The 23282-nt window shown below is 60.6% G+C and overlaps 1 protein-coding gene and 1 long non-coding RNA gene across 3 annotated transcripts; both read right to left on the bottom strand.

Moving 5' to 3' along the window:
• Positions 1 to 2048: 2048 nt before the first annotated feature.
• LOC127037006 (uncharacterized) lies at positions 2049 to 3607 on the bottom strand. 2 transcript variants are annotated; one of them, XR_007770261.1, is made up of 3 exons: positions 3522 to 3584; positions 3083 to 3334; positions 2049 to 2895 (listed from the first exon to the last, which is right to left on the bottom strand). It is a non-coding gene; the product is annotated as an uncharacterized LOC127037006 (long non-coding RNA). The 2 variants fall into 2 exon arrangements; XR_007770262.1 differs by having other exon boundaries at positions 2104 to 2119; positions 2177 to 2895; positions 3083 to 3607.
• Positions 3608 to 3733: 126 nt separating this feature from the next.
• Positions 3734 to 22114, bottom strand: LMTK3 (lemur tyrosine kinase 3). Its single transcript, XM_050927921.1, has 15 exons — positions 21425 to 22114; positions 19476 to 19609; positions 19102 to 19252; positions 16006 to 16082; positions 15670 to 15788; positions 14696 to 14783; positions 13815 to 13963; positions 13402 to 13486; positions 12956 to 13077; positions 12205 to 12354; positions 8754 to 11176; positions 7062 to 7384; positions 6533 to 6647; positions 5921 to 6154; positions 3734 to 5444 (listed from the first exon to the last, which is right to left on the bottom strand). Exons 1-15 carry the CDS (start codon positions 21510 to 21512, stop codon positions 5428 to 5430), a joined length of 4275 nt encoding a protein of 1424 aa, XP_050783878.1. The 5' UTR covers positions 21513 to 22114; the 3' UTR covers positions 3734 to 5427.
• Between the last annotated feature and the right edge of the window lie 1168 nt (positions 22115 to 23282).

Here is a 23282-nt window from a genome sequence, read left to right as displayed (position 1 = left end):
TCTGTGGGTTATGTGTGTATCTGTCCATCCTCCCTTGCACCCCTCTGTCATCCCCCTACACACATCCATCCCCTCTGCACTGCTCTGTCAGCCCCCCATGCCCCCCTCTATCCATCTGTCCTCTGTGCACACATCCGTCCCCTGCCCACCCCTCTATCCATCGGTCCCAGCTGCCCCGGGGGCTGCTGTGCTCAAGCTTTTCACCAGTTCTTCGGCGGAGCACCCTTCCCCCCTGGGCTCCAGCCCCCCTGGTTCCCCCCGGGAGCTCTGCCCAACCGGCCAGCCGCCTGGGGGAGCCCCTCATCCCCTGCAGGGCCCCCTGGCAGCGCTGCCCAGATGTGGGGAGCCCTGAGGTTCACCACCCACCGCCACCTCGGCCCATTGTCCTTGCTGGGTTCCTGGCTGGAGTGTCCCCTCCTTAGGGGGGTTAATTGCCCCGTGACAGGTGGCTAACGGGAGGCCGAGGTTTTAAGCCCGGTTTCAGTGCCAGGCCAATGGGGTGAAACTTGCGGGCAGAGCAGAAGGCGCCCAGAGGTGGGTGAAGGTGGGTTGGTGGGGAAGGGAAATCCTGTCTCGCCCACCGACGTGTGGCCATGGGGATGTGTGGGTCTAGCATCCTTGAACAAGGCTCTGAAGCAAAGCAGGCTGGGCCCAGAGGGAAGGGGGTGGTTAAAAGACAGGGGCAGTTTTCAGCCCGCAGAGTGATAGATGGGGGGTTCCCCAGGGCCTGGGCTGTGCAGCGGACTCAGAAAAGCAGACAGGGCGAATGCTGAGCAAACACTTGCAGACGAGACAAACTGATTCCGGATCATTAAGTCCAAAGCGCCCGGCGAAGAGCCCCGCAAAAGATCTCCCAGAACAGGGCGACTGGGCCGTGAAACACGGGGTTGAGAAACGTGACGCTGGAAACCGTCCTCCCAGCCGTACCTACGCCAGGAGGGGATTGAGGTTAGCTCCCGAGACCCAGATGATGGAGTCAGGATCATTTGCTGCAAACGTCAGGGAAAGGGAGGTGAGGAAACAGGGAGAGAATCAGACAGACGATACCCTAGTGCCGCCCTATAAACCCAGGGCGCGGCCACCCCTTGAATACGGCGGGTGGTTTGGGTCGCCCCAGCTCCAAACTGATCTGTTCACGTCAGGAAAAGTGTGGAGAAGGTCAGAGAAACGATGCGGAGGTGGAACAGCTTCCGGCTGAGAAGAGATGAAAAGGCCGGGCACCGTTCAGAGAGGGTGAAGGGGGATGTGAGAGGGCTGTGAAATTGGGACGAGGAGGGAGACGGGGAAGTGCTATTTACCCCTTCACATGAGGTGAGAACCAGGGTTTAGCCGATGAAATGAACAAGCAGCAGGTTGAAAACAAAGCGACAGCTGCACTGTCAACCTGGGGAACTCCCTGCCAGGGGATGCCAGGAAGGGCGAAAGTCGAACGGGGTTCGAGAGCGGGTCCAACGCTGGTGGTCATGGGGGCAACCCAGGCTCTGCGTGTCCTTAAACCTCTACCTGCCCAAAGCCAGAAGCAGCCAGTGGGGTGCTCACGCAACAGTCGCCCTGTTGTGTTCATTCTCCGTGATGCAACGGGCCCCGGCCCCTGGCGACAACAAGCCACTGGGCTGGCGACTGTTCTTCCCTGGTCGGGGGCTCGTTGGCTGTGTGGTTCCTCTGTCAATTGGGATCACTTCCAACTGCCCTGTTAACATCTCATTCATTCCCCTCCCCCCCCCGGTCCATGGTCCCACCCCTATGGCACCAGCTCTGTCCTGAGAGCAGCTTTGTGACCATTCGGCCCCCATGGGGGAGCTGCGCAAAACAGAGAGGGAAACTGAGGCAAACACGGGCCTCAAATATATTACAGCAAATTTCCACCTCCTCATGCCATCCGTCAATACAATTCTAGGCATGTGTCCGTCCATCCCCCCACTGTATCTATCCATCCCCCAAGCCCTGTATCTATCCACCCATCTTCCCCCAAGCCCTGTATCCATCAAACTTCCCCCACCCCCTCTATCCATCCATCCATCCATCCCCCAAACCCTGTATCTATCATCCATCTTCCCTCCCTGCCTCTATCTATTCATCCATCCCCCCAAGCCCTGTATCTATATCCAACTTCCCCCCACTGCCTCCATCCATCCATCCCCCAAGCCCTGTATCTATTTATCCAACTTCCCCCCACCCCCTCTATCCATCCATCCATCTTCCCCCCCAAACCCTGTATCTATCTATCCAACTTCCTCCCACCGTCTCTATCTACCCATCCCTCCCTCCCCTCAAGCCCTGTATCTATCCATCTGTCCATCCCCTGCCCCTCTGTCTATCCATGTCCCCTCCACACACCCTCTATCCATCTCCCCCCACTGCCTCTATCTATCCATCCATCCCCCAACCCCTGTATCTATCCATCCATCCCTTCCACACCCCCTCTCCATCCCTCCCAGCACACCCCAAATAGCTGTCTGTCTGTCCCCCAGCCATGGCTCTGTCCATTATGTGTCCACCTCCCCCCCTCTTTTGCTCTATGTCCAGCCCTCTCCTGCTGACACAAGTTGCCTGTTGTGGGAACAACCCAGGACACCCTGAAAAGTGCCTTGTCTGTTCCCAGACCCACAGCTGGGCTACTGGGGGGGAGGGTGCTGAGCCCTATAACCCCTCTCCCCCCACCAAACTATGGCTGGAGGATGCTGTATTCAGAACTGCATCAAATAGAACCATGGATGCCTCCCCCCCCCCCCCCGAGGGGAGTGCAGTGCCCCCTACTGGGCATATGGGGAGAAGCAGCACCAGGGTGGGGGTGGGGGCTCTGTTACAGTCTTGATGTGACTGTGGGAATTACACCTAGACTGATACTAAACCATGTGTGTCCAGCTGTCTGTGGCACCCCCTGCTGGATGGGCCCTGCGCTCTGTGTGTGTCCCTGGCACCCCCTGCTGGAGGGGCCGAGCCCTGCACTGTGTGTGTGTGTCCCTGGTGTCCCCTGCTGGAGGGGACGGGCCCTGCACTCTGTGTGTGTCCCTGGCACCCCCTGATGGAGGGGCCGAGCCCTGCACTGTGTGTGTCCCTGGCACCCCCTGCTGGAGGGGACGGGCCCTGCGCTCTGTGTGTGTCCCTGGCACCCCCTGCTGGAGGGGCCGAGCCCTGCACTGTGTGTGTGTGTCCCTGGTGTCCCCTGCTGGAGGGGACGGGCCCTGCACTCTGTGTGTGTCCCTGGTGTCCCCTGCTGGAGGGGACGGGCCCTGCACTCTGTGTGTGTCCCTGGCACCCCCTGCTGGAGGGGACGGGCCCTGCACTCTGTGTGTGTCCCTGGCACCCCCTGCTGGAGGGGACGGGCCCTGCGCTGTGTGTCCCTGGCGCCCCCTGCTGGAGGGGACAGGCCCTGTGCTGGGTGTGTGTCCCTGGCGACCCCTGCTGGAGGGGCCTGGATTTGCGCTATGTGTGTCCCTGGCGCCCCCTGCTGGAGGGGACGGGCCCTGCGCTGGGTGTGTGTCCCCCGGCGCCTCCTGCTGGAGGAGACAGGCCCACACTGTGGGTGAATGCAGACAGCACTGGGAAAAGCCCTCCTGTAGCTTGGACAATGCAGCCTCTGACCCCATTATTAATAAAGTTTAATTTAAATCCCGCTCTGAGGCCTCACTGAACTGGGGGGGCAGCCCTGCACCCCCCTCCCCCCCGCTGGCTGGGAGCAGAACTGCCCCACATGGGGGGGCCCATCTCGTTCCTTTTACCTGCTCTGTTTGTCCATCCGTCTTCCCCCACATGCATCCCTCCAGCCATCCCTCAATGTACCCCACACGTCCCCCCACATACCCACTCCATCCCACTATCCCATACAGTGCAGCACTTAATCCCTCCATCAGCCCACAACCTTCTCCCCCACGACCTCGCTCCCCCAAAACCCACCGCCATCCATGTGTCCAGCCTCCCCCACGGCTCGCGGGTAGCAGACACTTGGGGGTTAATATTCACTCTTTTTTAATCTTTGTTCATTTTGGCAAATCAGGAGCAGGCCGAAGGCGGCGCCAGGCGAGACACCAGGCGTCTCCTCGTGCCCACATATTTACAGACCTGGCCTTGTTTGGCAGCTGCCTGGTGTGTGTGTGTGGGGGGGGTTGGTTCTTGGGGGGCAGGTAGATCCCCCCTTAATGACAAACTGAGCCAGAAACGTGCTCTGGAGGGTGCCAGTGAAATCCAGGCCCACTTCTGACACAGGCTAGATAGGGCTGGGCGAGGGGGTGGGACACTGGGGTAGCTGGACCCATGGCTGTGATCCAGTGGGGCACCAAGGGGGGCCGGACACCAGGGCAGAGGGACCCATGGGTCTGATCCAGGAGAAAAGGGGCAGGATACTGGGTAGCTGGTGCCCCCTAGTGGGGAAAGGCCCTATGTCCCATTCCCTGCCCCCCTGACCCAGCCAGTCCCTCAAATTCGGGCAGATGGGAGCTGGTGGCTCCTAGAGGGGAAAGACCCCAGGCCCCCTTCCCTAAGCCTAACCCCATGCACCCCCAACGGGCCAAAGGCGGGGGTGGGCCCCTAGGACTAGAAAATACACCCAGCGACCCTCCCCTGCAACAGGCTCTGTAACCCCCATTGACTCCATCAGGCTCCCAGTAGAAACCAGTGATGTGCCGCCCCCACTGCCCCCATGCCGGTAATAACCCAGCAGCCACCTGCGCCAGCCCAGGGTCTCCACTCGGCCCCCAGTACGAACTAGCAAGCGTCAGACCTCAGCCAACCCTCCCCTCATTCCCCCTCCCCGCTGAATCCTGGGGCCCCAGCTGATCTCCAGCTGCAAGGAGTGGGGGCTCCATCCTCAGTGCACGTCCTGGGGGGGGAACAAAGGTGTCTGTATAACAATGCCCCCCATGTCCATCTGTCCATCCGTCAGGCAGCATCTGGTGCCAAGAGGGGGAAGCGGGCGGCAGCTTTGGGGCCTAAATTCCACAAGGGGGGGGGACAGGGCTGGTTGGGGGGAGCCCCCCATTGCTGATGAGTTATGGGGCATTTTCCCTCTTTGCTTGAGACACAGAGTTAAACTGGTAGGGGGACCAGTCCTGGGGGAGGGCAGTGTGAGCCCCCACCCCCACCCCGATACATAGCTCGCTGCCCCTTGGATTGGTTGGATTTGGCACAAGACAGTTTTGACAGCAAACTCCCACGTGCGGGGAAAGGGGCAGAGAGGGGCACTGGGGAGCAGGCACATTCAGCAACCTGGCTGCCCCCCAGAGGCTGAGTCACTGTAAAAAAATTGTCCAGAGAAGCAAGTCCTTGTGGGGGCGGGAGGGATCCCAAAACGCTGGCCTTGCCCCCCGCCCCTGAGTCTCTGTGTCCCCCAGAACACGCCTGGCGCATGCGTCTCCCAGCCAGGCTAGGGGGTGAGATGGCCCAGTGCCATCCCGAGGAGTCCCTGATTGCTGGGGGCAGGTCCCCACCTCAGTTCTCAATGGGGTCTGGAAGAGAAAGAGAAAGGAGCAGAAGGACAGAGTAAAAAGACCTGGATCAGCCCCACGGACACATCACCCCAGTACCCTGCCCCCAGATCAGCGCCATGGGCCCATCTACCCTGCTATCCTGCCTCGTCCCTGACCCAGATCAGACCCACAGGCCCATCTACCCTGGTACCCTGCCCCCAGATCAGCCCCATGCGCCCATCTATCCCAGTGTCCTGCCCCCTCCCTGTCCCCAGATCAGTCCCACGGACCCATCACCCCAGTGTCCTGCCTCCTCCCTGCCCCCAGCTCAGCCCCACAGGCCCATCTACCCTGGTATCCTGTCTCCTCCTTGCCTGCCCTGGATCAGCCCCAGTGGCCCATTTACCCCGGTATCCTGCCTCCTCCCTGCCCCCATATCAGCCCCACGGGCCCAACTACCCTGGTACCCTGCCCCTGGATCAGCTCCACAGCCCCATCACCCCGGTCTCACTCACTGGCTGTGGGCGCCAGCTCGGCCTCACGGGGGGCCAGGTGGGGCTCGAGGGCAGGGGAGACGGTGAAGCGAGAGAAGCGCAGGGCGTCCATCAGGCTGGGCTCTGCCCCCTTGGCCGGGAGCAGCGCTGGGGGCGGCGTTGGGGGGGCCCCTGAGCTGGGGTCCGTCACCATGGAGACGAAGGATGGGTTCTGGGCCATCAGCGGGAAGTCGTCATCCCATTCAAAGCTGCCACCTGGGGGCAAGGGCAAGGTGAGAGGGGGCGGGGCCAGCCCCACCCCACTGCCAATGGCCCCTCCCCAGGGAGGGATCCCCACTGGGGCCAACGCCCCTTCCCCCATTGGTCGGCACAGCCAACGCCCCCTTCCCCATGGGGATATCTGGCCTGTGTCTACCCCCTCATCTCCTCCTGAGCCCCCACCTCCCTCTGGCTCAGCTCCCTCCTCCCCCCATCTTGGGGCACCATGGCAAGGGGGCATCAACCAGCAGCTGCTGTTTATGGCTGTATGCAAACAAGCATTTTAAAATATGCAAACGAGCCCATGAAATAATTGGTGATGGCTTGGCCCTGCCCCCCCCGGAGCCACTCCCACCCCCGTGGCGCAGGGCTCACTGAATCCGTCGGCGGGCGGGAAGGCCTCAAGAGCAGGCTGCCCAGCAGGGCCCTGGGTGGTGCCGCCCTCGCCCTCCGGGCCGCTCTGCAAGCTCAGCTCGTTGGTGGGCGTCTCCTAGGAGCAGACGGGGGAGAATGAGTGTGTTGGCCCCGCCCACCCCAGCCTGGCCCCGCCCATTCCCATCACTCCCACACCCTGGGCTCCTCCCAATTCTTTGTCCCCGCCTTCCTACACCAGACTCCACCCCCTGCTCTCCTGGCCCCGCCCTCCAACCCCCAGGCCCCGCCCTCACCTGTTCAAAGAGGTCGAGGTGACACCATCAAACAGGGACACCACCTTGCGGTTCTGGTCCAGCCCGTCCCCTACCCCATCCCCCGCCCCCATCCCGCAGGCCCCACCCCCATCCCCACCTGGTCGAAGAGGTAGATGGTGACATTGTCGAAGGACACCATCTTGCGTTGGTGGTCCCGCCCCTGTCCCCCATCCCATCCCCAGGCCCCGCCCCCACCCCGCGGGCCCCGCCCTCACCTGGTCGAAGAGGTAGACGGTGACGTCGTCGAAGAAGGACACCATCTTGCGTTTCCGGTCCAGCTCGGCAGCCTCCTCGGCCGAGCGTGGGGACTTGAGCAGCCCGCGTAGGTTGCGCCCGTCGTCTGAGTCGCTGACCACGATGGGGACGCCCCCGACACCCGGCGCCTCCTCCTCCTCCTCCTCCTCGCCTGGCCCCAGGACCCCCCGTCCAGCCCCCTCCTCCTCTGGTGTCAGCCCCCCGCAGCCCTTCCGCCCCCCCGGGCCGGTGAAGGGCTGCAGGCTCAGCGGGGGCAGCGCCAGCGACAGGCGCGAGACCTTGGCTGCAGGCGGGGACGGGACAGGAGGGGGGGGCAAAGGTCAGGGTCGAGAGGCAAAGTGAGAGAAGGGTGGAGGTGAAAGTTCAAGGGTCAGAGGGAGTGAGCACCCCTGTCCTCCATCCCTGCCTCCCCCCCACATCCTCTGTCCATCCATCCCCCCCACACCTACCGGCCTCCATCCATCCCCACCCCACCCCCATCCATCCCTGCCACTCTCCCCGCTGCCCCCTCATCCTCTGTCCATCCATCCCCCCCACACCTACCGGCCTCCATCCATCCCCACCCCACCCCCATCCATCCCTGCCACTCTCCCCGCTGCCCCCTCATCCTCTGTCCATCCATCCCTCCCCACACCTACCGGCCTCCATCCATCCCTGCCACTCTCCCCGCTGCCCCCTCATCCTCTGTCCATCCATCCCTCCCCACACCTACCGGCCTCCATCCATCCCCACCCCACCCCCATCCATCCCTGCCACTCTCCCCGCTGCCCCCTCATCCTCTGTCCATCCACCCACACCCCTGGTCCTCCATCTCTCCATGTCCTACACCTCCTGGTCTCCATCCACCTCTCCATCCATCCTCCCAAATCCCTAGTCCTCCATCCACCCTCCCCACCCCCAGTCCTCCACCCATCCCTTCATCCATCCCCCCCACTCCCAGTGCTCCGTCCACCCTTCCGTCCATCCCCCCCACTCCCAGTGCTCCATCCACCCCCCCCACCTCCCGGCCTCCGTCCATCCCCCTCACTCCCAGTGGTACGTCCACCCCCCCCGCACCTCCTGGCCTCCGTCCATCCCCCTCACTCCCAGTGGTCCGTCCATCCCCCCCACACCTCCCAGTCTCCATCCATCCCCCCACCTCCTGACCTCCATTCAGCCCGCCCACCTCCAGTTCTCCATCCATCCCTGTGTCCATCCCCCTACATCCCCAGTCCTCCATCCATCCCTCCACTGCCCCCCCTCTGGTCTCCATTCATCCCTCCATCCATCCCCACCCCCATCCGTCCCTTCCACTGTCCCTGCTGCCCCCGCATCCTCTGTCCATCCCCACCCTAGTCCTCCATTCATGCCTCCATCCATCACCCCTACCCTCACTCCTCCATTCATCCCTCTGTCCATTCCCCGACACCCCCACTCCTCCATTCATGCCTCTGTCCATCCCCCCACCCCCAGTCCTCCATCCATCCCCCCACTCCCCAGCCTTCGTCCATCCTCCCACCTCCCTTCCTCTGTCCTGCAGAGGGTAACCCTCCCCCTGGATGATCCCTCTCTGTCCTTCTTACAGCTCCCCCTCCAGATGGCCCCCATCCCTCCCCCAGATGGTCCCTGCCCCCTCCCTCCGATGGAAACCCCAACCCCTCGCATCTCCCTACCTTTGATGTCCTCGTTGCCTGGGCTCCCTGCCGTGCTGAAGTCCAGGTGGGGCTGGGGCTGCGGCTGCTCAGATGCCAGGTCGGACCCCTCGGGGCTGGGGACAGGGGCCTGCCCGCTCAGCTCCGGCACCTCCTGGCCATCCAGCTGCCCTTCCTCGCTCTCCGCCCCCTCCTCCTTTTCCTGGGGCAGCCCACCTGCCGTCTCCCCGCCGCCCCCTTCCTGCTCGTCTCCAGCGCCCTGGGCCCCCTCGGGCTCCAGGGCCCAGAGTCGGATCACGGCCTCCTCCTTGGCAGCTGGGGCCCCGGACACCGAGGTCCCCAGTTCCCGGTGGTTGCAGAGCAGGTTGCGGGTGATGTTCTCCCGCAGCGACACCAGCAGCTGCTCCTTGCACACCTGCACTACGAAGCCGGCCTCCACCTTGGCCGGCGCCGGCTGCCCCTCGTCCTGCCCCGCCTCTGGCTCCTCCTCTTCCCCCTGGCCCCCCTCCCCCTCGCCATCGGAAAAATAGGCCGAATCTCGGTGGGTCGTGGCCAGCCCCCGCCCCGAGCCTGCTTCCTCCTCGGCCCCCGGCGTCTCCTCCGACAGTGTCAGGTCGCTGGTGGACTCCGAGATGGGCGTGGGGGGCAGCTGGGCAGCATCCCCTTCGCCGGGCGACTCCCCATCCTCTTCCTCCTCGGGCTCCCGGACGAGGAGCTCCGGGGAGAAGGTGTTCTCCGTCTCGTAGCCGCTGTCGGGGAACTTCTGGCCCGGCGAGGAGAAGCGGGAGGCCGGGCTGCAGCCCTCGGAGGAGCTGGTGTTGGACGGGAGGTCCAGCGAGTCCCCAGAATCCAGCGGGCCCCTCCGCCGGCCCACCGGGGCCGGGCCGATCTCGGGCCTGGCCGCGAAGCCGTCTGCGGCCTCGGGCACGATGGCGATGGTCTCCTCGTCGGCGCTCTCCGCCAGTGTGGCCAGGGGCGGGATCTCCACCGGCACGATGACGCTGCAGCAGGCGGCGGTCAGGCCGGGGAAGGGCGAGCCCGGCGGCCGCCCAGCCACCCCCCGCTTGGGGTAGTCCTGAAGTTCGTAGCTCACCACGGCCGTGCCCATCAGCGGGTCGTAGAATGCCGAGGGAGGGGGTGGCGCCCCGGCCAAATGGGGTGGGCCGAGCGGCCCAGCCCCGCCCTCTCCAGCCCCGGGGGGGCCCTCTCCTAGCAGGATGGGGCAGTCGGCCAGGGAGCCCCGCTCCACCTTGAGGGAGGAATCGTCCTCGGTGCCGCAGCTGTCGCGGTGGGGCCGGGGGATGGGGGCGTGGTTGCTCCAGCCACTCACGACCTCCCCCCGGCCCGGGGCACAGCGGCAGCGCCCGCCCCGGCTGCAGAGCGGGCAGAGCAGGGGGTTGCGGCGCCCGTCCCCGCCGCTGCTGGCGTCCTCCCCATCCGTGCTGCCAGCCGAGCTCTGCTCCTCCATCAGGGAGGGCTCCCGGTCCCAGGGGGGCGAGGGGCGGAACTCCGAGGGGTCCCCCGCCAGCGTCTCCCCGGCCCCCCGCTCCTCCAGCCCCTCGCATTCCCAGCCACGCTGCTGCTCCTCCAGCTCCTGGTACACGTGGAGCAGGGACTCCCCCAGGAAGATGCCCCCCGGCACCGGATCTGTCAGCGAGGTCTCCTGGATCTCGGCCCGGAAGGGGTTGGCACCGCACCGGGCCAGCTCCCGGGACACTGAGGTAAAGGGGTTGGTGGCACCGGGGACCCAGCTGGCCGGCCCCTCCTGCAGGAGGTGGGGGAGGTGGTGCCGGGCCAGGGGCGGAGGGCTGCCCCGGCCTGCTTCGATGGGGTCCCAGTCGGAAGGGAAGAGAGGCTCCGGTGGGGAGCCGGGCACCCCGTACTGGCGCTCGAAAACGGGGCTGGGGGTGCAGACGGTGCCCTCGGGCCCTTCCCCGTCGCCGTGCTCCTCCAGCCGGATGTAGTACTCGCTGCTAACAGAGGGGCTGCGGGCGCTAATCACCGGGACCACGCTGGGCGTCTCCAGGCTCTGCCGCGCCGGCGCCTCATAGAAGGGGTTGGGGCCGGGCACAGCCAGACTGCCGTTGCTGGTGGGGGTGGCCCCGGGGGCCGGGCTGGCCTTCCAGCGCCCCAGCCGGGCCTTCTCCCACATGTACTCGAAGTTGAGCCCCCGACTGCTCTCGGTGATCGTGAGGACGTCATCCAGGTCGGCCCCCTGGAAGCCATCCAGCAGCGGGTAGGCCGAGATCTCCTCTGAGCGGCGCCGGCAGGGGGGGGAGGTGGCCGGCGAGCGCTTGGGCTTCAAGGCGTTCCAGCGCCACTCAAAACTCTCCTCCGCCTGCGCGTGGCAGCGCTCCGTCAGCAGGTAGGTCAGCTGCAGGTGCAGCTCCTCCAGTGTGGGGCGCTGTGGCGCTGGCAGCCAGCATGACTGCATCACCTCGTACCTGCAACGGCAGGGAGACAGGGAGGTCAGAGCAGGGAGGGACAGAACAGTCAGAGAACAACAGTCAGAAAAAGAACAGCTGGAGAGATGGAAGAACCACCAGAGAGATAGAGACAAGGTTCAGGAATAAGCCAGCTGTAGAGACTGAAGAACAGCCAGAGAGACACAGAAGGACCAGCAGAAAACAATAGCCAGAGAGACAGAGAAACAGCTGGAGAGAGGTGAAAGAACTGTCTCAAAACAACTGCCAGAAAGAGACAGAACAATCGGAAAACAGACACAGCAGTCAGAAAGTAACAGCCAAAGAAACAGAAGAACTGTCAGAGAGAGGCAGAAGAACATCCAGAAAAAAAACTTGAGAGACAGACAGAAGAAAGAACAGTCAGGGGGAAAAAACAGCCTGTCAGACAGACACAGAAGAACTGCTGGAGAGAGAAAACAAACAGCCAGAGAGGAGAACAGCTGGACAGAGAGGCAGAAGAACAGTAAGAAAATAACAGCTATAGAGTCAGAAGACCAGTTGGTAACTGATGACAGAAAAAATCAAGAGTGACAGAAAAAACAGTCAGAAAACAGCCAAAGAGAGAACAGTCCAAAAATAACAGCCAGAGACAGAGGAACAGCCAGAAAAAACAACAGAAAAGTAGAAAGTAACATCTGTGGAGACAGAAAAACAGCCAGAAATGGAAGAACAGTCAGAAAAACACAGCAAGAGAGAGGGAGGCGGAGGACCAGTTGGAAAACAACAGTCAGAGAGAAAGAAGAACAGTGAGAAAACAACAGCCGCAGACACAGAGCAAAGCAGGACAAGACGAATGGGAGAAATGGAGCAGTGACAGGCCCCAGCGACAGCCCAGCCAGGAACCACCTGCAGCTGTCAGCGATGGAAGAACCCGTCAGGCGCACACCGAGTCCGGTGGTTCTCAGCCCTTTGGAGCGGCTGTACCAGGCTAGGGTCGTGGCCAGCCAGATCCCCACTGGGACCTGCCGGGGAGCTGGGGCACTGTGGGGCGGGGACCCAGTGCTCACCAGTAGTCAGAGTAGGGGAGCTTCAGGCGTGGTTTGGCCAGCTTCAGCTGCTGCTCTTTGATGACGAAGGCGAGAACCTCCTCGTCCGACAGGTGCCGGTAGGGCTGGCTGCCGAATTCAAACAGCTCCCACATTGTCACCCCCAGGGACCTGGGCAGAGTAGGGTTACAGGGTGAGTGTAGGGACCTTCGCCCGGTGCTGAGATGCAGCTGCTCTGGGATGGAGCGCAGGGGCTGGGTACACAGGGACCCCTCGCCTGGTGCCGAGATGCAGCCACCTCTGCGGTGGGTGCAGGGGCCGGGTATACAGGGACCCCTTGCCCGCACTGAGATACAGCTGTTCTGGGTGGAGCGCGGGGGCTGGGTACAAGGGGACCCCTCGCCTGGTGCCGAGATGCAGCCACCTCTGCGGTGGGTGCAGGGGCCGGGTATACAGGGACCCCTCACCCAGCACTGAGATGCAGCTGTTCTGGGTGGAGCGCGGGGGCTGGGTATACAGGGACCCCTCACACGGCACTGAGATGCAGCCACCTCTGGGGTGAGGCTGTATATACGGGGACCCCTCGCCTGATGCTGGGACACGGCTCATCTGGGGTGGGGTGCAGGGGCTGGTTAACAGCCATGTGGAACAGCTAGCTCTGGGACCGCGATCCCCCCAAAGCTTCCCCCTTACTGACCCTTTGCCCCTGAGGCTGGGGGTGGTCCTGGCTGCCCAGGGGTGCAGAAGGCACCGAGACACAGTCGGGACTCACCAGACGTTGCTCTCTTTGCTCTGATCCACCACCACGAGTGTCCCGTGAACTTCGTCCAGCAGCTCCGGCGCCACCCAGCGCAGTGGGATCCACAGCCTGTCAGGGGTGATGTAATAATCCTCCTGCATGGGGGGGGCAGGGGGGAATCAACACTGGGCAGGAACCCTCCCGTGCCATCCCCTGAGCCAGCCAGTCCCCGCCCTGAGCCTGGGTGGGAGCTAGCACCCCCTAGACGGGAAAGGCCCCGTGACCCAGACCCACCCCCCTGAGCCAGCCAGTTCCTGCCCCGAGGCTGGATAGGAGCCGGCTCCCCCTAGAGGGGACAGGCCCTGTGCCCCATTCCCTGCCCCCCTGAGCCAGCCAGTCCCTGCCCTGGGGCCGGATGGGAGCTGGAGCGCCCTAGAGGGGAAAGGCCCCGTGCCCCAACCCCAGCCCAGGGCTCTCACCTTGTAGTTGTTGTGCGAGAGGCCATAGTCGCCGACACGGACGGTGAGGTCAGAGGTCAGCAGGCAGTTCCGCAGGGCCAGGTCGCTGTGGGGGAACGTGGGGAGACCCCAGTCAGCGGCAGGCAGCATCCCCATGGGACCTCCTGTCGGTGTCACACCTGCCCTGGGGAGAGCTCTGCCTCCCAGATACCCCCTGCTCTAACCCCACCATCCCCTTCCCCTGCCAGAGGTGTGCAAGAACCCAGGAGTCCTGGCCCGCAGTCTTCCCTGCTCTAACCACTAGATCCCCCTCCCCTCCCAGAGGTGGGATAGAACCCAGGAGTCCTGGTGTCCAGCCCCACCTCCTGGCTCCAACCCCCTGAATCCCCTCTTCTCCTGCGGCAGGGAGAGAACCCCAGCATCTGGAAGCTGACCTGTGGATGTAGTTGTTCTTGTGCAGGTGTAGCAGCCCCAGGATGAGCTCATAGGCCATGCGCTGAAGTGTGCCGAGGTCGCGGGTCAGGAGGTCGGGGGTCAGCCCGTCTGCCTGGCACTGGGCTCGCAGGTAGCGCTTCAAGTCGCCCTGGGGCAACAGGGGAGGGATGGGGGGGAGGTCAGGCAGGCCGGGGCACAGACGGGGGCACCAGGGACCCTGCGGGGGCCACTGTACCCCTCCAGCAATCAGGAGCAACCTCGGAGCCCCCAGCTTCGTTAGCACCAGCCACGGCAGCTGGTGGAGACTCCCCACCCACTTCCGGCATTATGGGGCTATGACACACAGGTCGGCAGTGTGCACTGCACCCAGGAGAGGGCTCACTCCCCTTCTCAGACACACACACAGCGGGGAATTCTGACCCCAGCCATCAGGAGGCAGCAGGGGACACACACACACGGAGCAGTTCTGAGCCCAGCCACTAGGGGGCAGCAGGATACACACACACACACACACACACACACACACACACACACACACACACACACACAGAGTGGGGAGTTCTGATCCCAGCCACCAGGACACACACACACAGACAGCAGCTCTGAGCCCAGCCACTAGGGGGCAGCAGGACACACACACACACACACACACACACACACACACACACACACACACAGAGTGGGGAGTTCTGATCCCAGCCACCAGGACACACCCACGCACCCACCCACGGCAGTGATAAACCCTAGCCACCAGGGAGCAGCGAGACACACCCACTGACCCACATACAGAGCAGTTCTGAGCCCAGCCACTAGGGGGCAGCGCCGCCCACACTCTCACCGCCCCCCCCCCATCCTCACAGCAGCCCCTGCCCGCGCTCACCAGCTGGCAGAACTCCATGATGAGCAGGAAGGGGATGGTCTCCGTGCACAGCCCCAGGCACTGCAGGATGTTGGGGTGCTGAAGGCTTCTTCAAAGGGGGGTGGCAGAGAGAGAGAGAAAGCACTGCCATTCCTCATGGCAACAGCAGCACCAGGACGCCTGGGTTCTATCCCGGCATTCTATCCGGTGGTTAGAGTGGGGAGGGGGCTGGGAGCTAGGACTCCTGGGTTCTCTCGACAACTGTGAAAATGACTCTGTCTGGGCAAGCCCCTCCCCTGTGTGCCTCGATTTCCCCCTCCACAAAATTTGGGGAGAGGCTCCTGCTCTTTCCAGAGGGGGCAGGAAGTTTTCTGAAGGGCTGGAGGATGCTGTGGGATCCGAAGCGGGGGACAATCCCAGTGACTAGATCTCCAAATCCCCGTCTGGCCTCAGTCCCTTCCCAGATCCTCCCGTACTGACAGGCTGGGGAAGGAGGGGTCGGGCGGGGGGCGTGATTTTTAGCTTGACCCTGTGGCTTTAAACACAGGTCTGGCAAGCCTCACCCACAATCTCATAAGTCTGGGTGGAAGCAGGACCATCCTGGGCTGCTTTCATGCCACTGCATGATACAGGTTTCCTCCTCTTATCTTTGTGCTCTAAGGATGCTGAGGGTTGGGGTGGAGCGTGAGGCTTGGGTATACAGGGACCCCTCACCCAGTGCTGAGTTGTAACTGCTTCTGGGGTCGGCTGAGGGGCTGGGGGAGGGATAGCTCAGTCGCTTGAGCATTGGCCTGCTAACCCAGGGTTGTGAGTTCAATACTTGAGGGGGCTGTTTAGGGAACTGGGGTAAAGATCTGTCTGGGGATTGGCCCTGCTTTGAGGAGGGGGTTGGACTTAGATGATCTCCTGAGGTCCCTTCCAACCCTGATATTTTATGACCCCCTCGCCTGGTGCTCAGATGCAGCCATTTCTGAGGTGCCCCCTCCCCTAATTACCGATAGGGCTGAGCCTCTGACAGGAACTTCCTCTGCTCCAGGGGTCCAGCGCTGACTCGAAGCTCCTTCACCACAACCTGGGCTGGGGTGAAGTCTGAGAAGATCTCCCCCAGGATCACCTAGGAGACAGAGCTGATGGTCATACAGCAGGGTCTGCGCCCCAATGAGGCTCCTACCCCCCCAGAGCCTCCCAGTCCTGGGGTAGGAGCTGGTGCTCCCTAGAGGGGAAAGGCCCAGTGCCTGCCGTGGGGCCAGATGGGAGTTGGTGCTCCCTGGACGTGACACCTGTAGAGGCCGGGGTGGCAGGTAGTGAAGTGACAGGAGAGACACACTCACCTTCCCAAACCAGCCGTTCCCGATCTCCTGCAGGTAGCTGAGGTGCTGCCGGCTCAATCCCAGATGCTTCACTAGGTCTGGAAGGGGACACAGGAGGGTGAGGAGGGGGCTGAACCCTGCCAGCCCCTCCAACGGGAAGAAGGGAGCTCCCATGATGGCCCCCTACCCACTTTCATCAGATCCCTCCTCCCAGCAGGAAAGGGGTTGGGACCAGGAGGTCGTGATCCTCCTTCAGGGCCCCCCCAGGAGGCTGGGCATCAGCTCATCAAAACACAGCTTCCAGAATCACTGGTTAATCTAGAACCATGTTCCCAGAGTCACTGCATCCCCATTGGGTCATCTAGAATATGGCTTCTAACAGAGCAGATGCCTCGATTGCTGGTCTAGAACTTGCTTTCCAGAGTTGCTTCTATGCACGTGCGTGTCTAGAACCTCACTGGTGTAGAATCGGATTGCAAGAGTCATTGCACCTCAGATCATTTTTTTCTAACAAAACCCTAGTGTCATAGACTAATCTAGAACACTGTCTCCAGAGCTGCTTTGTCCACACTAGTTAGTCTAGAACATCACTTTTCTATAAATAGATTTCCAACGTCTCTGCATCCAAGGTAATTAACCTAGAACATTGCGAGTCTAGACCCTCTTTCCTAGTGTCATTACTTCCACATTTGGTTAGTCTAAAGCCTGCTTTATAGTGTCACTGCTGCCTCATTGGTTGGTCTAGAACCCGTTTTCTTGATTTGCTGCATCTACAGTGGCTACTCTAGAACCCAACTTCCAGTCATTGAATCTTCATTGGCTAGTGTAGAATGTGGTTACCAGAATTTCTGCATCCGCACTAGGTAATCTAGAACATGGTTCTGTGGTCTTCTGCCCTATCTGCCGATCATGAATGTCATAGAATCATAGAATATCATGGTTGGAAGGGACCTCAGGACATCATCTAGTCCAACCCTCTGCTCAAAGCAGGACCAATTCCCAACTAAATCATCCCAGCCAGGGCTTTGTCAAGCCTGACCTTAAAAACCTCTGAGGAAGGAGATTCCACTACTTCCCTAGGGAACCCATTCCAGTGCTTCAAGACTCTCCTAGTGAAAAAGTTTTTCCTAATATCCAAACTAAAACTCCCCCACTGCAACGTGAGACCATTACTTCTTGTTCTGTCATGTGCTACCACTGAGAACAGTCTAGATCCATCCTCTTTGGAACCTCCTTTCAGATAGTTAAAGCAGCTATCAAATCCCCTCTCTCTTTTCTCTTCTGCAGACTAAACAATCCCAGTTCCCTCAGCCTCTCCTCATAAGTCATGTGCTCCAGCCCCCTAATCATTTTTGTTGCTCTCCACTGGACTCTTTCCAATTTTTCCACATTCTTCTTGTAGTGTGGGGCCCAAAACTGGACACAGTATCCAGACGAGGCCTCACTAATGCCAAATAGAGGGGAATGATCACATCCCTCGATCTGTTGGCAATGCCCCTACTTATACAGCCCCAAATGCCATTAGCCTTCTTGGCAACAAGGGCACACAGTTGACTCATAGCCAGCTTCTCGTCCACGGTAACCCCTAGGTCCTTTTCTGCAGAACTGCTGCCTAGCCACTCAGTCCCTAGTCTGTAGCAGTGCATGGGATTCTTCCGTCCTAAGTGCAGGACTCTGCACTTGTCCTTGTTGAACCTCATCAGATTTCTTTTGGCCCAAACCTCTAATTTGTCTAGGTCCCTCTGTATCCTATCCCTACCCTCCAGCGTATCTACCACTCCTCCAAGTTTAGTGTCATCCGCAAACTTGCCGAGGGTGCAATTCACGTCATCCTGCAGCTCATTAATGAAGATATTGAACAAAACCGGCCCCAGGACCGAACCCTGGGGCACTCCGCTCAATACTGGCTGCCAACTAGACATGGAGCTGCTGATCACTACCCGTTGAGCCCGACAATCTAGCCAGCTTTTTATCCACCTTATAGTCCATTCATCCAGCCCAAACATCTTTACCTTGCCGGCATGTGGTATCTAATGTCATTGTGTCTCAGATGCTAGTTCAAGGCTGCAGCCATTTCAGCCCCTTTGTCTGGTGTAGTTTTGACCTAATAAATCATCAGTGTCTGATCTAGATCCTGATTTCTAGAGTAATTTTAGCCACAGTAGTGGGTCTACAAATAATCTCTCAGCTCTCACTGGTTATCTTAGAATAGGGACAGCCAACCTGAGCTTGAGAAGGAGCCAAAATTTACCAATGTACATTGCCAAAGACCCCCAGTAATACGTCAGCAGCCCCCCCATCAGCTCCATCCACTCCAACCTGCGGTTCCTCCTGCCTCCTGGCAGCCCCACCAAATCAGTGTCTCCCGCTCCCTCCCCACTCCTCCTGCCCACTGCGATCAGCTGTTACCCGGTGCGCAGGAGGCTCTGGTGGGGATGGGGGGCTGAGTGAGGGCATGGCAGGCTCAGGGGAGGGGCAGGAAGGGGTGGACTGGGGGCAGGGCCTGGGGCAGAGCAAGGGATTGAGCACTGAGCACTCCCTGTCACACTGGGAAGTTCACATCTATAGCTCCAGACCCGGAGTCGGTGCCTATGCAAGGAGCCGCATACTAACTTATGAAGAGTCGCATGCGGCTCCGAAGCCACACGTTGGCCACCCCTGGCTTAGAACCTTATTTTCAGAGCCAGTCCATCCCCACTGGCTAGCCTGGAAACAGAGTCAGTCCATCTCCACTGAGCAGAATCACCTCTTCATGTTGATTAGCCTAGAACCACAGCTTTCTCATCCCCGTCAACTACCTAAAACAAAAGTCACCACATCCCAACTGAGCAGTCTAGAACCAGTGCCTCCCCATGGACTAGCTTAGAACCAGTACCACCAATCTCACTGACTAGCCTATAATCAGAGCCTCCCTGCCTCCATAATCTAGAACCAGAACTTCCCCATGTGCATTGACTAACCAAGAACCAGAGCCACCCAGTTTCCATTGACTAGCCTAGAACCAATCTAACACAGCCCATTCCCACTTGACAACCTAGAATCTGGTTTTCCAATCCACCCCATCCCCACAGTCCAGGAATGTGTCACACCCAGTTGGAAGACAAGCATGTCCCCTACCTGTCTTGGGCATCTGCTGGTTGGGAGCCGGGAGCGAGACCTCAGAGAGCGGCAGGATGTAGACGTCTGGGATGGACTGGGATGATGAGGTCTCCTCAGCGGGTGGCGTGTATTCCCCCGAATACTCCTCCCCATCCGGGTTCTCGAACTCCTGTAGGGCACAGACAGACAGGGATGCATGAGGACCTGGGATATCCATTCTAGAGTCTATGTCTCTCTAGGCACAAGGCCTGGGTACCACAAATCCCAGGGGTGGAAGGCAGGTGGTCCTGGGATCAGAACTGGGATGTTCTAGGTGTATGGTTTTCCCTTAAAGGACCAGTGCACCCTGTGACACCCAGCCATGCTCCTCCCCAGCCCCAGCCATCTCTCACCTTGAAGCCAACATCGCCCCGTTTGCAGCACAGGCAGGTGAGGAGGAGGAAGACGAAGGCCAGGAGACCCGAACAGGAGATCAAGACCACAGCATAAGGGGGAGCAAGAGGGAACTGGCCTTGGGACAGACCATCTAGGGGAGAGAGAAATGAGAGTAAGAACCTGCCCGGCACTGAGATGCAGCCCCTCTGGGGTGGGGCACGGGGGTTGGTTATACAGGGATCCCTTGTGTGGTGCTGACATGACTGTCTTGATTGAGCTCTGTGAGGAAAACCCCAACGGAACAGCGACCAGTTCCAGGCATTACAGGGTAAATAACTCCCAGCTCCAATTGAAATGGTAATTCGTGGCAAATGCACGATTTGGGGATGGGGTGAGGGATGGATGGATGGGTATCGAGCGGGGACATACAGACTCCTCCGCATTCACCCATCAGAAACTGGGCCAAGACTCCTCCCCAAATCACTGAGTAGGAATTGGGCCTTGACCCCCAACTGCCCCACTAGTAACCAGGCCGAGACACTGCCTGTAACTCACCCACCAGGCATCAGTCCGGCAGCTCTTGCACCCCAAATTACCTCTCCCGAAACTTGGCCCAGAACTGCCCCCAAACACCTGCTCCAGGGACTGGACCCAGGCCTTCCCCTCAACCAACTTGCTGGGAACCAGGCCTAAGTCTCACAGACTCTTCATGCCAGGGCTCTACAGATCAGCGGCCCAACAGGCCCAGCCACCATAAACATGGACCTCTCCCCAGTGCCCCAACTCCTAACAGCCCATCTCCTACCCTCCTGCAGCCACACAAACACGTAACTAGCCAGGGACTGACTAATCTGCTGTGTGGAGGGGACGGGCTCGGCCACCTAAGGAGAGAAACTTACAAATCAGCGGCGGGGGAGGAAAACCCCCATCCTGACCCAGCCCCCCAAACGACACTGGAAGCGACGGGGTTGGTTTCGGCAGAGGGAAAGGGTGTGCCAACAGGAGGTGCCCTGTGGAGGGGTGGAAAGCAGGTGGAATAGAGCTAAGGAAGGAGAAGTGGGACACGGCAGGGAGGGACCGAAGGGATGAAGGGGACGGCGGAGGGAGGGAGCAAAGGAAGGGATGAAAGAGGAAGGGGATGGTGGAGGGATGAAGGAGACGGCAGATGGAGGAGGAAGGGGACAGCGGAGGGATGGAGCACAGGAAGGGGATGGTGGAGGGAGGGAGTAAAGGGATTGAGGAGGAAGGGGACAGCGGAGGGATGAAGAAGGAAGGGGACAGCGGAGGGATGGAGCCCAGGAAGGGGACGGCGGAGGGAGGGAGCCCAGGAAGGGATTGAGGAGGAAGGGGATGGCGGAGGCATGGAGCAAAGGAAGGGATGAAGGAGGAAGGGGACAGAGGATGGAGGGAGTGAAGGGAGGCATGGAGGAGGAAGGGAACAGCAGAGGGATGGCGTGCAGGAAGGGGAAGGTGGAGGGAGAGAGCAAAGGGATTGAGGAGGAAGGGGATGGCAGAGGGATGAAGGAGGAAGGGGACAGCACATGGAGGAGGAAGGGGACAGTGGAGAGATGGAGTGCAGGAAGGGGACGGCGGAGAGAGGGAGCGCAGGAAGGGATTGAGGAGGAGGGGGACGGCGGAGGCATGGAGCGAAGGGAGGGATGGAGGAGGAAGGGGACAGAGGATGGAGGGAGTGAAGGGAGGGATGGAGGAGGAAGGGGACGGTGGAGGGATGGAGGAGGAAGGGGTTGCAGATGGAGGGAGCGAAGGAAGAGATGAAGGAGGAATGAAAAGCAGGTAAGAGCAAAGGAAGGGATTGAGGAGGTACAGTAAGCCAGTTACAGTGACGGAAGGGATGAAGGAAGCGATGGAGAGGTGGAGGGATCGGAGGCGGGAGGCGATCTGCCAGGAGACCTGTCCCCTCCACGTGCCCAGACTCCAGGGAGGCCGTCCAGGCCCGGGTGCTCACCGTTCTCCAGCGGCGCAGCTAATGCTCTGTCCGGGTTGAAATACGACATGGAGGCGGCCAGCAGGATGACGTGCCCCTGCCTTAGCATTGTTGGAGCTCGGCGGGCATCGATCGGCGGGGGCCACCAGCGGGGAGACAGCCTAGGTCCAGGGGGGGAACAGGGGAGACCCGAGGGAGGGAAGCCAGGCGCAGGCCACGCTGCCTGAAACGGGGCAGGTGTGCGGGACAGGGGGGGAGCGCCCAGTGGCTTTCACACATCCGAAGGGGTGAGGGGGACCCGGGCCGGAGGGCACCCCGGCTTCACATCGCCGGGAAGATGGGCCGGCCTGGCCTCGGCTGCTACCTGCTTTTCATCCCGAAGCATCTTCCTTCCTTCCTCCGCCTCAGAGCTCCAAGGGGAAGGAGGGAAGGGGCCAATCCGCCCAGCGGAGGGCTGGCAGGGGCCAAGCAATAGAAAGGATCAGACGCGGGTTATGCCCATGCCAACAATAGACGGGGGGAGGAGGAGAATTGGGGAGGGTGGGATGCAGGGTGGAAAGGAAAACTGGGGGGGGAGGAGATCCGGGCAGACGCCTGGGTTTTCCACCCGCTTTGCCGGGGTGGGGGGGGTGGGGAAGTGGAAGGGGGGAAGGGGAGAAGAAAAGGAGGATCAAATCCAATGGGAGGCTGGCTGATTTCGGCATCCGCCTGGCTGGGGAGCTGGGCTGCTGGAATTGATGGAGACAAGACCCACCCCCTTGGACAGACACCCCCCCCCGCCCCACTGCTGGGCTCGCCAATTGGGCCGGGGAGCTGTCTGTCAGGGCCAGAAGCCCAAATAAAGGAGAGAGGAAGGGAGAGGGGGAGGGCGGAGAGATGCAGGAGATGGAGGGGGGGAGCGTCTCCATGGTTACCTTCTCCCTGGTACCAGCCTCAGCAGCAGTAGGGCACTGTGGGAGAGGGATGGGGAGGGAGGGTGTGTGTGCGGGGGGGTATTTTGGGGACAGGGTGGAGTTTGGGGGTGCAGGGTGTGGGGGGAGCTGCCAGGGGATTCCCCAAGCCAAGGAGGGGGAAAAGAGCTGGGTAGAGGTGTCATGCGTAAACACGCACAGTGTCACATGGGCCACACTCACACACTGACAGTGTAACATACACACATGGCTCGCGCACACCCTGTCACACACATGGCTCGCACACACCCTGACAGTGTCAGATACACACACTGCTCATACACACACTGACTGTCAAATACCCACATGGTTTGCACACACCCTGACAGTGTCAGATACACACATGGTTCACACACACATGGTCACACAAACAGCTCATACACATACACTGTCACATACCACACATGGCTCACACACAACCCTGACAGTGTTAGATACACACACGGCTCACACACGTTCTGTCATACACACAGCTCATACACATACTGTCATATACCCACATGGCTTGCACACACCCTGAGTGTCACACCGACACGGCTGGCACACACACAGCTCACACACACCCTTTCTCTCTCTCTCACACACACACGGCCTGCACACATACTGACAGTCACACATATGTGGCTCACACACTGACAGTATCACACACACACAAAGCTTGCACATACACTGTCACACATACACACACAGCTCATACACACACTGACAGTGTCACACACACACAGCTCATACACTCAGAGTGTTACACACACTTGGCTCATACACACACAGTGTCACATATACAGCTCATACACACATTGACACTCTCACACACAAACATGTCCTACATACACAGAGCATCACACACACAGAGAATGTCACAACACCGTGTCTCCTACATACTCACAATGGCTCTCACACAAACCCATGCTGTCCCATGTGCCTGTGAG

The sequence above is a fragment of the Gopherus flavomarginatus genome, chromosome 18 (genome assembly GCF_025201925.1).
Source record: "Gopherus flavomarginatus isolate rGopFla2 chromosome 18, rGopFla2.mat.asm, whole genome shotgun sequence".
In the NCBI taxonomy this organism is placed as follows: domain Eukaryota; kingdom Metazoa; phylum Chordata; order Testudines; family Testudinidae; genus Gopherus; species Gopherus flavomarginatus.
This window is presented reverse-complemented; position numbering and strand designations above follow the sequence as displayed.